At 38.9% G+C, this 12915-nt stretch overlaps 1 protein-coding gene across 1 annotated transcript; it reads right to left on the bottom strand.

The window, feature by feature from the left end:
- Positions 1-534: 534 nt before the first annotated feature.
- LOC110611762 (chaperonin 60 subunit beta 2, chloroplastic) lies at positions 535-5429 on the bottom strand. The gene is made up of 15 exons (XM_021752220.2): positions 5263-5429; positions 4011-4264; positions 3787-3912; positions 3369-3506; positions 3188-3283; positions 2835-3077; positions 2509-2743; positions 2177-2346; positions 2010-2087; positions 1831-1902; positions 1640-1744; positions 1439-1531; positions 1252-1344; positions 914-1037; positions 535-810 (listed from the first exon to the last, which is right to left on the bottom strand). The coding sequence occupies exons 2-15, from the start codon at positions 4248-4250 to the stop codon at positions 797-799; spliced, it is 1827 nt and encodes a 608-aa protein (XP_021607912.1). The 5' UTR covers positions 4251-4264; positions 5263-5429; the 3' UTR covers positions 535-796.
- Positions 5430-12915: the final 7486 nt, after the last annotated feature.

The following is a 12915-nucleotide window of genomic DNA, read 5'->3' as shown; positions in this document are numbered from 1 at the left end:
TTATGTGAGTGAAAGTGCACAAAATTTACCAACTCTCAGGACATACTATGCATGGTTAGAGATATTAAAATCACTCTACTCAAACGTATTTTCAGTAATCAAATTCGCTTTACATCTGATTAAAATCTATTTAAAATTTACTTCAACACATCTTAAATCCAATTTTTTTATCATTTAAATAATACATGAATCATTTTGATTCTATATTTTTAATCAATTTTTACCTTTTAACTCTAAATTCATTAACCCATCTCAAAGCCAATGCCATCAATATAAATGACTACCAGCACTTGCAGAATGCCTGCTCAAGCGCTGGAAAAAGTTTTCGCAGGAGGATGGTATTCTTCTCCAAGGAAGATCTGAACAGGGGAAATGGAACTGGAACACAACTCTTTTCTTTTATGAATTCTTGAGTTTTCTTTTATGAATTCTAAGTTTATGAAGCATCTGAACGTAACAGCACCATATTGCAGCTGTCACTGTCCAGTATTTTACTGCCGTCCACAACCATCGTGCGTTCTATAATAACGAAACTTGTAAGAAGTACATCTACTTGCCGTCAGAAGTGCGTAAATTCACGATTAGAACTTGAAAATTATTGCAATTGTCCTTTTAATTGCAAGATACACGCCGCTCTCTAGTAAAAGCTATCCTCACCACTGTTTCTAACACCCATTCACTTGGGACTTTGATTATAATTTATAAAAAATATCACTCATTCTCCCAACAAATCAACCGTTACTCCGACGACTGACTCTAGTCCACTTTGCTCCTCTCCCCTTGCTGCTCAATGACCTTAGTACCCATATCCTGTTTCAAACAGCACAAATTTCAGTAACAAGGTAGATGACGCACCTAATTGCAGTAAAAGAACGGCTGGAATGTACCCAAAGCAGATAAGTTCAGAAGAGACCTGAATTGTCCATGGGATTGCCAGCAGGAACCGGTTCAGGCTCCTTGATCTCCACAACTACACAATCCGACATCAAGAATGTCTTTGCTACGGATGATGCATGCTCTAAGCAACATCTAACCACCTGAAAACACAATTTATGAACATTGGGGCTGTAATGAACAAAGCATAATGGAAAAATACAAAGCTCTCTCCATCTACAGAAGGAAAACCCACTTCCAAGATATTTTCTTTTTATTGCTAGACTACGAGTCCCGAAAAAAAAGAGGAAGAGAAGAGTATATTGCCATTGAAATGCACAACTAGCTGATGCTCCAAAACAAGTAAGATCAACTCACCTTGGTTGGATCAATAATTCCAGCAGCAATTAGATCTTCATAGTTCCCAGTTGCAGCATTATATCCAAATTTTGGATTGTCATTGGAAAGAACCTGTAAAAGGAAATGATGATTTCAGTAGAAACCAATATGAAACCAAACAAAACAGTTGTTAATTAATAATTAGAAAGTTCAATCAGTTAAATACCTTCTCACTGACCACACTTCCATTAACACCAGCATTCTTGGCAATTAACTTGAGTGGGTAGCTCAATGCCCTCTTCACAATATCTGCTCCAACCTGAAACCAAGTATAAATAATTAAGAAAGAAGCATCCTTTCAAACAACTCTAAGGCAGTACTCTAATTTGCATGCAAGCATAATTATGCTTTATCACATCCAGATTACCTTTTCTTCATCATTGTCAAGGCCATCTCTAATGGCATCTACCTTTGATGCAAGTCTCAACAGGGTGCATCCACCACCAACCACAATACCTTCCTCCACAGCTGCCTGAAAACCATTAACAACGATAACATAACAATATGACCTACCTTAGGTACAAAAACAACAGACAGCAGTGGCACTTTGAGAAATACCTTTGTTGCATTAAGAGCATCTTCAACTCTCAATTTCTTTTCTTTAAGCTCCGTCTCAGTTTGTGCTCCAACCTTAAAGTTTGGTGAAAATTAGATTTAGATAGGATACAGAAAAATTCTGTAGGATATACTGGATATGTTTTCCTGCATTACTTTCTTGAAAGGCAACTGAAAGTTACCTGTATCACAGCAACCCCCCCTGACAATTTTGCAATTCTCTCATTGAGTTTTTCCCTCTCATAATCTTGCTCAGCAGCCTGCACAGATATCAATCCATTCAGAATATAAAAAGGCAGTATGTATACTGTCCCAGGAAGAGCTACCAAAAGGCTGAGGAATTTCATACCTCAATGAGATTTCTTATTTGCGCAACTCTCTTGTTTACTGCTTCTTGGGTGCTTCCATCACCCACAATTGTAGTAGTATCCTTGGTAAGTACCACTTTGGAAGCATGACCCAGGACCTCCTTACCAACTTTGTCCAAGGCAAGACCCACCTCATCTCTTATGACAGTTCCTGCAATTCATTGACGATGAAGTGAGAAAAAATGATGAGTGGATGCAGGGGATAAAAAGGTTAAATTTTTCAAACATTATACAATAATAATAAAGGAAATGTACACAGGAAAAAAGGAACCAAATTTTCAGAGTGCAAAAGATGTACATCGTTTCCACTAACCTCCGGTTAAAATAGCAATGTCATCAAGGTATTGACTCTTCCGCTCTCCAAAACCAGGAGCTTTGAGAGCAGCAATCTTCAAAGCACCCCTAAGTTTATTCACAACAAGAGTTGCCAGAGCTTCCTGCTCAATGTCTTCAGCAATAATCAGAATTGGGTATCCACTCCTGATTGCATCTTCCAGAATGTTAATAAGATCCCTTGCATTTGTTATTTTCTTATCAACAAGCAGCAACTGCAGGCAATATAAACACAATTAATTTCAAATTAGCATGAGATTTTTTTTTAGAGAGAGAGAGAGGGAGAAGACCTCATGGATAGCATACCTTGCAGTTCTCATATTCAACTGCCATTTTTTCACTGTCAGTGACAAAATAAGGTGATATATAACCACGGTCAAATTGCATTCCCTCAACGACATACAGGCTGTTCTCTGCACTTTTGCCCTCTTCAAGAGTCACCACACCCTTACGTCCCACTTTACTCATGGCTTCAGCAATCATATTCCCTACTTCATAGTTGTTCCCAGCACTGACAGCTGCTACATCAGCAAGCTCACTGTCTTCGACCTGCCAATAGCAAACTGAAGTTAATACCTTCAACATAAATTTAATAACCGGAAGAGACCACAATGGCAATGTTAAATTTAGAATGAAGAGTTGTTAACATTCATATATACCTCCTTTGACATTGACTTGAGTTCATTCACTAAAGCCTTTGAGGTCTTCTCAATACCCCTAGTAATCAGAACAGGGTTTGCACCAGCAGCTACAACCTGAAATCAAAATGAACATAAACACACATAATTACCATGTCTTTCAAGTCTTCATACAGAAGAAATCACAAGTCATCCTACAAACCTTGACACCTTCAGCAATAAGACCTTGAGCAAGAACAACAGATGTTGTAGTACCATCACCAGCCAGGTCATTTGTCTTGGCTGCTGCCTGTCTCACCAACTTGGCACCAATATTCTCAACTGGATCCTCCAATTCAACCTATAAGATTTGGGTAAAGCATTTGGTCAATAATCTCAAACAAGAATTTTCACCTAAAGATAGTAAAAGAAAGAAACTCACAGAATAAAAAATATCCACAGTTGTAATGATGAGAATATATGGAAGAATTAAAATGTCATTACCATCAAACAAGTCAGAAGGAAAATACCTACTTCTGTATTCATATTAGCATTCACACAAAATATCCAACTTAGATAACTAACATTTGCTTCAATTTGTCTAGAAAACAAAACACTACAAGAATCAAGAAATATCATACCTCTTTAGCAACAGTAACACCGTCATTAACAATTTTTGGGGAGCCATACTTGCTCTCAAGTACAACATTCCGGCCCTTAGGTCCAAGTGTAACCCCAACTAGATCCGCTAGTTTGTTCACACCAGTCTGTGGCACAAGAACAAAAATTATTATTACATTAAAAAGAAAGAAGGACCAAGAATCATAAGCCAGAAACTCAGCAGTACCACAATCCAAAAACTCACTTGCAATTTCTTAATTGTTGTTCCATCCTTGTTAAAATGCAACTCCTTGGCCATGGCACAGATCTTAGGAGACCGTGATCTATGTAAGACTACATTCTGTCTCCTACTAAATGAGCTCCCAGAAATGGAGGCAAAAGATGACAACCTATTTGAAGAAGACGCAAGTTTCTTATCCATCACACAGCCGTTAGCTGCAGCCAAGGATCCAACTGATGACATGGCAGCAAAGGTGAAGGCCATTTACTGTTTGATATCTGAGAACAACCAATTAAAAGCTTCAACTTTGGCAGAAGAGGACAAAAGTTCTCAAAACACAATAATAACAAGCGTGATTACATAAAAGATATGAGAGGGTGATAATCAAGGAACCTCAAAAGAAAGTCTAGATCAAACAGAAGTGAAATTTTCCCACTGCCTTTTTCGAAACTACAAATTTGCAAGAATTCGATTCAATTCAATTTTCTTTTTTTTTCCGGGTCAAGTTCTCATATTTGGGAAGATAAACATTATAAGTGAAAGAATCCAATTATTTTAACATTTAAAAAGTTCATTTTAAAAGAAACAGAAATCAAGCCCAAAATAGCATCACTGTATGATAATCTAATTCATTTCTGTTCTTGTATATAATTTATTCCCTATTAAGCCTTAAAGAAATGGCTGAAGGTTTGATTGAGTACAAACAATACAAGAATCATTTCAAGAGGATTCAACTGATTAATTATCAATAAGTTCAAGTACCAACGCATGGAGTTTAGTCACCAATAACTGGATTTTCAAATTGGTCTAGTAACCAATTGACTTATCAAGATTTCAAATTAAACTCTATGCTACAGTACACAGAGCAATTTCCTTCCAACGTTATAAAGCTCAATTCAAATAACTAAAAAGGCATAAAACTCAATTGAGAAATGGAGGAACGAACCCTATATAAACAACTCATTACAAGCATCCATTAACAAGACCAGCAAAACAACTCAATTTCAGACGAAACTTCACAAAGTAGAAGTATAAAAACAAAATAAATTACATTGTACCCATTTCCCCAAATATAAACAACCCAAAGAAGAGCTGTAAAGTAACAAGCTTCAATCGAATTCGTTTCACTTGATGGATTAACAAATGAAGTTCCCAAGCTAAAAAAACCATTAATTTATATCCCATCAACCATAAAACAAAAACACATGCGACATTGATACACCCACTAAGCACACTAGGGTACAAAAAGGAGGGTTACAGGGTTTCAGGAGCTGACCGGTAAGTGAGAAGGCAGAGATGGATTAGGGTTTTAGAATTGAGGGCTGGATAAGAGGCGCAGGTTTCTCCTTGAAGTGGAGGAGCAGAGCAGTCTCTCTATCAGTGTTTGGAGTTTAGGTTAATCAGGTGATCATCGTTGGAGTTGGTCTTGAAGGTTCCGCTGCATCTGGACCGTTCATCAGAACTCAAAGCCGTTTTGATTTTGTTATACAGGAACAATCTAGAAACTTTTACATATTCCAGGGAAACGGACATTTGATTGGCTATGGGCGTGACCAGGTAAGGCAAGAGATCGCAAATTCAAAAGTTTATAAACGTCAAATTCAATTATTTTTTGTAATAATTTTTTATTTAAAATAAAAATATATTTTTATAATTTAAAAATTTTTATTTTAAAAAATTAGATATTTTGTAGAAATTTATTTGAATTATTTTTCTTAATGAAGGTAAAATAAATTTATATAATATATAATTGGGTCTAGATTAAATTTAGAACCAATAAATAATATTCATATTAAATGTAAATTGTCTATTTTTAATTCAATTATTTATATTGATAATTGTTTAAATGTAAAATGTACTTTTATAATAACGTAATTTAAATATTTTATTAAAGTAAAATTTCTAAACTTTATAAATTATCATTAAAACTATATTTTATATAAATTAGTAACTAAAATATATAAAATTATATCAGTCTCAAATATTTTTTTTTTTACAATAATCCATTTAAAACTGGTTTAAATGATTTAGAATGAATTTTGATTTGAAATAAAGTTTATTTATTTAAAATATTATACTGAAATTTATAGTCTAAGTTGAGGAAAATTTCAAAATAGCTAAATTGAATTTTTGCAATAAATATTGGAAGGGAATTGAGCATTCTTACTTTAAAAAATAAGTATTGAAAACACATCTCAGAAGTGAAATTCATTGTTATGGCGACCCAACCGCGCATAATACTAATACATATATATATTTCTCACCAGAATAATGTTTAGCAATCCCTTATTGATGGAGAAAGGATATTGAGAGAGAAAAGGAATCGGAGAGGAAGAGGGAGCGAGTCAGGATTTGTTTTAGTAACCTTTCAAAACATTATCATGGGAATTACTATCCAAAAAAAAACACTCCATAGTCAAATCACTACTAAATCTCTTAACCTGCTTCGATTTGATTATCTAGATATGTTTCTTATCACTTCGTGCTATGAAAATAGCACTTGGCGCACAAAAGAAGCTGTGCTTCGTGAACGGTTCTTCCTTAGAACTGGATGCCAAATCTGAGACTTATGAGACATGAAAACAATGTGACTATATGATCATATTATAGATTCTTAACTCCATCTCAAAGGAGTTAGGTGATACTTTCATCTACACTACCTCTGCCAAAGAGCTATGGGATGAAATAACTAAGTAGTACAGAGAAAGTAATGGACTATTGATCTACCAGATCTAGATCTAGAGAAAACTAAACATAGTTGGCCAAGAAAGTGCTTTTGTTTCTTCTTATTTCACCACCATCAAGAAATTATGGGATAAAAACTAAACATAGTTGGCCAAGAAAGTGCTTTTGTTTCTTCTTATTTTACCACCATCAAGAAATTATGGGATAAATTGGCCTCCTTTGAGTGTCTAACTACTTGCACCTACGGTGCAACTAAAGAATATATTGATGTAACAATTAGGAACAAACTCATACAGTTCCTTATAGGACTAGATGAGTGTAACAGCCCGGAAACCGATACCCCTCTGTAACGGCCCGAACCGCCACCGGCGCTAGGATCCAGATCGACTTAAGGCCGCCGGGACTCGTAGCAAGCCAAACATATCTCCTATCACCTGGTCAAATCCCATACATGATCAAAACTTTAACATAAAAACTGAAACATATGGTGTATAAACCGAGCTTGTCCTGTATGCAACATAACTGGAAACATAAAGAAACCCCATTTTCTAGAGCCCTCAAAACTCTAGCCGGGTCAACATAACATACATCAAGCTGGGATACATCCAAAGAACTAGAACCTAACCTGTGCATGCATCAAACCACAAACATAAGACCTCCACTAGGGTCCTCATCCATAACATAACGTGGTAAACAACACATGCCACAAGATTAGTTCAAACTCCACTCAACATCTAGCATAACATACATCATGTATTGAACAGGGACTAACCAAGTCTTAGGGCCAAGCACAGTACTAATCCATGAACATAACTCTGCTCAACTTTACATTACATTCTCTTACAAAGCATTATCTCAATTATAATACATGTCCACACTAAAAGTGCTAATCTAAAACTATTACATAAGCTTAACCTTTGCTCTGAGACTTCCCGATCAACCTCAAACCTGCAACACTGGGGTTAGGGGAGAGGGGTGAGCTAAAAAGCTCAGTGAGTAGAAACAGAGAAAACAGTTCATTAATCACATGCTCTCATGAAATGCGTCAGAACACAAAGAAATCACATAACCTGGTCCGTCTCGGGGCTCAAGCAGATAAATATTCCCCACGGATTGTTTTTGAGAGTTCCCTTTTTGCTAGCATCCTTTACTCTCAAGGATCGGACATGACCTCAAAATTCCCTCTGTCGGTGCCCGGCTCCCCCAAAGGAGCTCACACAGGACTTTCACATACATGACGGGGTACCTAGTCCACAGAGAGCTCACAGGGACTTTCCTATATGTACTTGTCCGGCTCTCAAAGGACTTACCCAAGACTCAATGACAGAAATGGGCTATTGAAGTCGCCTTGGTCCAAACCTCCTGAATCAACATCAAATAATGCAATGCGCCATATTCGTGAAACTAGTGCAATCAACCCTATTACATATAAACATGATGCATGAACATGCTTTAGGCATTTGATTTTGTATATAAAAGATTAAGTTTAGTTCTACTCACCTCTGGCAGACGCTGAACTGACTCTGCAACTGCTAATACTGATGGCCTCCTCGATCCCTCGGGTCCGATCCTACACAGGTGGACTCGAATGAGGTGCCAACACACTCTAAACAACTCATAATCATACCCCTAAAAACCCCCTAGAACATCACTTAAACATGCATAGAAAACAACCATGAAAAGGCTGGACAGGGCAGTTTCGGCGGCACCTTCGGCGGCCGAACCCTCTCTCCAGAGACGAAACTCGGGCACTTTCGGCGGCACCTTCGGCGGCCGAAAGTCCCACTCCAGAGACGAAAGTCAGGCACTTTCGGCGGCCGAATCCTTCCTTCGGCGGCCGAAAGTCTGCTTTCAAGCCAAAACTCCACTTTCGGGGGCAAGGTTAGGCGGCCTATCCATGCATCCAAAGGCAGGTTCGGCGGCCGAAGCCACTTTCGGCGGCCGAACCTGAGTTCTTCCCAGAAGGGCAGAACTCAGCTTCTCATGCATTTAAGCCTCCCAAACCTTCCAACACCCCAAAACAAACACCCAACCTTACCAAAACATGCATAGACCCTTAACCATGCACAAAGGAGCTTAACAACTTGATTAAACTCCAAAAACAACATCAAAACATACCTAGATAGTTTATGACCCACATAGGCCAAAACCATCAAAACAACCCAAATCCTCACATACTCTCTTCCCATCATGCATACTCACTCCCACAAGCATAAAGGAGCATAAACTAACAACATATCATCACATAAACACATATAATCATACATTGACATACATTAGGCATAAAACCCACATAAAGCCTAACATGCATATCTACCCATACTCTACCATTAAAACCTTCATAAAACTTTATAAAAACACTAGGGAAGCAAAGATCTACACTTACCTCTTGAAGATCGAGGGTGGTGTGATCTCTAACTCGGAGGTGTGGAGAATCCAAGCTCCAAAAGCTCCAAGCTCCCAAAACTTCGATCTAAGCTTGAAAACTCTTCAAAACCAAGAATAAAACTCATGAAAACGTGAAGGATTGAAGAAAAAGCATGAAAACGACTTAAGGAGGGCATGAACACACCTGAGCACGAGAATGGGGAGAAAACTCGCCCATTTTCGGTCTGAGAGCCTTTTATAGGCGGTCAGCTAAACCTCCTTCGGCGGCCTAACGTGCCCCCTAAACTCATGCAAGTTCGGCAGCCGAACTTGACTTTCGGCGGCCGAACCTGGGCTCGTTCAAACAAGACTTTCGGAGGCCCAAAAGCACTCCCGAAGCCTTTCCATGTTCGGCGGCCGAACTTCACTTTCGGCGGCCGAACCTGGCAAACGCCTCCTTGGTCTTTTCTTTTCAAAACTCAATTCTTTTTCATTTAAAACCATGAAATCATGTGAAAATATTTTAGAAAACACATTTTACCCCTCTAGAAGCCTCTGGCATCTTCGAAAATTCCAGATTCCAACGGAGATTCCTCCGGAAGGTAGGGATTCCGATGCCGGAATCTAGCCGGGTATTACAATGAGAACTTTGAACAAGTTAGGAACCAGATTCTTTTATTGGATTTTTTCCCCTTTGTTAACAAAACCTATTCCATGGTACTTAAATTTAAAGCTCAGAAGTTAATCATGTCCAATTTTTCTGAAAACGTTGGATCTATGGCCCTATTGGCCAAAGGACAAGCTCTACTGGCCAAAGGATAAGGTCTTAAAGCCATTAAAAAAATCTAATCCTAAGAAATGACATTGCTATTGTGTAAAACTGATGGTAATGTAAAAAAAGATTGTTTCAAATTGATTGGTTACCCAGACTGGTGGAAGAGAAAAATTAAGCCTCAACATCAGTCTAGACAACCATTTGTAAATATTGTGCAAGGCAAATTTAAATCTACAAGCAATATGATGGACTCTCCTCTAGAGACTATTCTTAAGACTCAAGGAGCAAATATTGAGTATATGACTGTCATATTAGATTCCATACAATAAGATCTCATGAGGCTCTCAAAAGGAAAGTCTCCTATGTCTTCTCCCATGGCAGCCACAACCTTGGCACCAATTCTTTATCAGAATTCAACCTCCTTGGTTGGTAACTCTATCACTCATTATTCAAATGAAGATGCTTTACTATATTAGATCATAGAAACAGTCATGTCTCTCGCTAAGAATCTTTTTCATTTTTTAAATTCTGCCTGTTCTCCTATCTGATGGTACCACTAACATTGTTTCTCAAATAAGCACTATCCACTTAGAATATATGCCTTTATATGATGTTTTTTATACCTAAGTTTAAATATAACCTACTGTTTGTTAGTAAATTGCACAAAACAGTTGCTGTTTGTTAGTAAATTGCACAAAACAGTTGTTGTTTGTTAGTAAATTGCACAAAACAGTTGTTGTTTGTTAGTAAATTGCACAAAACAATTGCTGTTTGTTAGTAAATTGCACAAAACAGTTGCTGTTTGTTAGTAAATTGCACAAAACAGTTGCTATTCACATTTTTTTTATATACTTGTTGTTAGTTCCAGGACCTTCAAACTAGGAATGTAACGACCCGGAAATCCGACCCGTTACCGGCGCTAGGATCCAGGTCGGCTTAAGGCCGCCGGGACCCGTAGCAAGCCTATATACCTCCTGTAAACCTGTGGAATCCCATACTTAACAACATATACATGATCTGTAAAAAATTTTCTTTTCTCTTATCCAAGCAAAACTTGTGCATGCACATAATCATACATAAACCCCACACTGGAGTCCTCATCAAATACTCCAATGGGGTATCATCATCATACATATCAGCTTGGATAATCATGGTCATAAATACTCATTACATCATGTTCATGTCCACTACTATCTATTACAACATACATGACTTAACTTCACTCTAGCCGACTTCCCGATCTATCCTGTACCTGCAACTCTGGGGATAAAGGGAGTGGGGTGAGCTACTAGAGCCCAGTGAGCAGAATAATAAAATATCAATTTAAATCATGCTTTCATGTATGCGCCATAACACAAACATTTCACAACAAGGATGAACTTGTCACCATTTAGCCCCTATCTTTCTTACTTATACATGCCGGGGGCGTGGAGCCGTAGCAGGCACACCCGGACTTCCATAATCAGTCATAGTGCCAGGGGCGTAGAGCCGTAGCAGGCACACCTGGACTCACATAGGCTATCATGACATAAAAGGGCTAATGGATCATTCAACATTCATCCACATCAACAACAAAGTATGCGATGCAACATATTCGTGAATTCTAATGCAATCAACCTGATATATCTCATGGCATTCATGATGCGTGAATCATGCTAAAACATTTCATTAATTTGCTTTAAAACTGAAAGTTTATTCCACTCACCTCTGGCTAGCTCTGAAGAGACTCTGAAGCAGCTGGCTCACTGCTGGGGGTCTCGGTTCCTCGGGTCCGAACCTACACAGGTGGACTCAAATGAGGGACCAAACATACCTGAAAATGACTCTAAAATACTCCCCAAAAACCCCCTAAAACATCCTGAAAACATCACCTGAAAACATGCAAGAAATGGCTGAACAGGGCACTTTCGGCGGCAGGTTCGGCGGCCGAAAGTCCCTCTGCAGCCGAAAGTCATGCAGGTTCGGCGGCACTTTCGGCGGCCGAACCTCCCAGACAGAGACGAAACTCGAGTTTCGGGGGCAGGCTTCGGCAGCCGAAACTGCCTCCACAAGGGGGTTCGGCGGCCGAAAGTCACTTCGGCGGCCGAACCTGAGTTTCTGCCGAAGGGCAGAAACTTGGCTTCCTTGTGTCCACAGCCTCCAAAACACCTCAAAACATGCATAAACTTGTTTCTACACATGCATACACATCATACATCACACCTAGGGGTCTCAAACTATAATATACCCCAACTACAACACTTCAAACAACACATTTCCAACATACATTGCTCAAATCACAACATAAACCCATAAACCTAACAACAAACCTAAACATGCATTCTACCCCATCAACTTGCATAAAACTTTCATAAAACATAAAAGAAGCATAGATCGAAGCTTACCTTCTTGAAGATCGAGAGGAAGGACGACCCTAGCTCGGAAAATGGAGGGATTTAGCTCCAAGACTTCCAAGCTCCAAACTTGTTCCAAAAGCTTAAATCTTCAAAACCAAGGGAAAACAAGTGAAAATCTTGAAAGATTTAGAGGAAGAACATCAAAAATGGGTGAGGGGCGGCGGAAAGCTCACCTTGGCCGAAAATGGGGAAAAACTCGCCCGTTTTCGGCTAAGGGACCCTTTTATAGTGGCTGGCCAGACCACGTTCGGGGGCCGAAAGTGCCTCCGCATGCATGCAAGGTTCGGCGGCCGAACATGAGGTTCGGCGGCCGAACCTGGACTTCCCTCACTCATGCTTTCGGGGGCCTAACGTGCCTCCAAAACACCTGCATGTTCGGCGGCCGAACTTGACTTTCGGCGGCCGAACCTGGGTTTTCCTCCAAAGACTTTTCATGTAAAAACTCATTTAATTTCTTACTTAAAAACATGAAATACATGAAAACATTTCATAAAATCATAGTTTTACCCTTCTAGAGGTTTCCGACATCCGAGGTCCCACCGGACGGTAGGGATTCCGATACCGGAGTCTAGCCGGGTATTACAAGGAAGGTTGTGGCTGTGGTGCAGCAGCAGAATGGACTCTACAAGTTAGATAAGTCTGGATTCTTACCTTCTATTATCAATGCTTAGTTAGGAACTCTGCATTCATCTAGTCTCTACAATAC

The sequence above is a fragment of the Manihot esculenta genome, chromosome 3 (assembly GCF_001659605.2).
Source record: "Manihot esculenta cultivar AM560-2 chromosome 3, M.esculenta_v8, whole genome shotgun sequence".
Taxonomy (NCBI): domain Eukaryota; kingdom Viridiplantae; phylum Streptophyta; class Magnoliopsida; order Malpighiales; family Euphorbiaceae; genus Manihot; species Manihot esculenta.
Note: the sequence above shows the minus strand (reverse complement) of the source record. Positions and strands in the feature narration are given on the sequence as shown.

Excerpts from the sequence above, each read along its gene's own strand:
- LOC110611762 (XM_021752220.2), bottom strand. The coding sequence starts at position 4,250 with ATGGCCTTCACCTTTGCTGCCATGTCATCAGTTGGATCCTTGGCTGCA. Across the intron at positions 3,078-3,187 it reads TCAAGTCAATGTCAAAGGAG|GTCGAAGACAGTGAGCTTGC; the intron begins GTATATATGAAT and ends TGCTATTGGCAG. Across the intron at positions 1,903-2,009 it reads GGGGGGTTGCTGTGATACAG|GTTGGAGCACAAACTGAGAC; the intron begins GTAACTTTCAGT and ends CCAAACTTTAAG.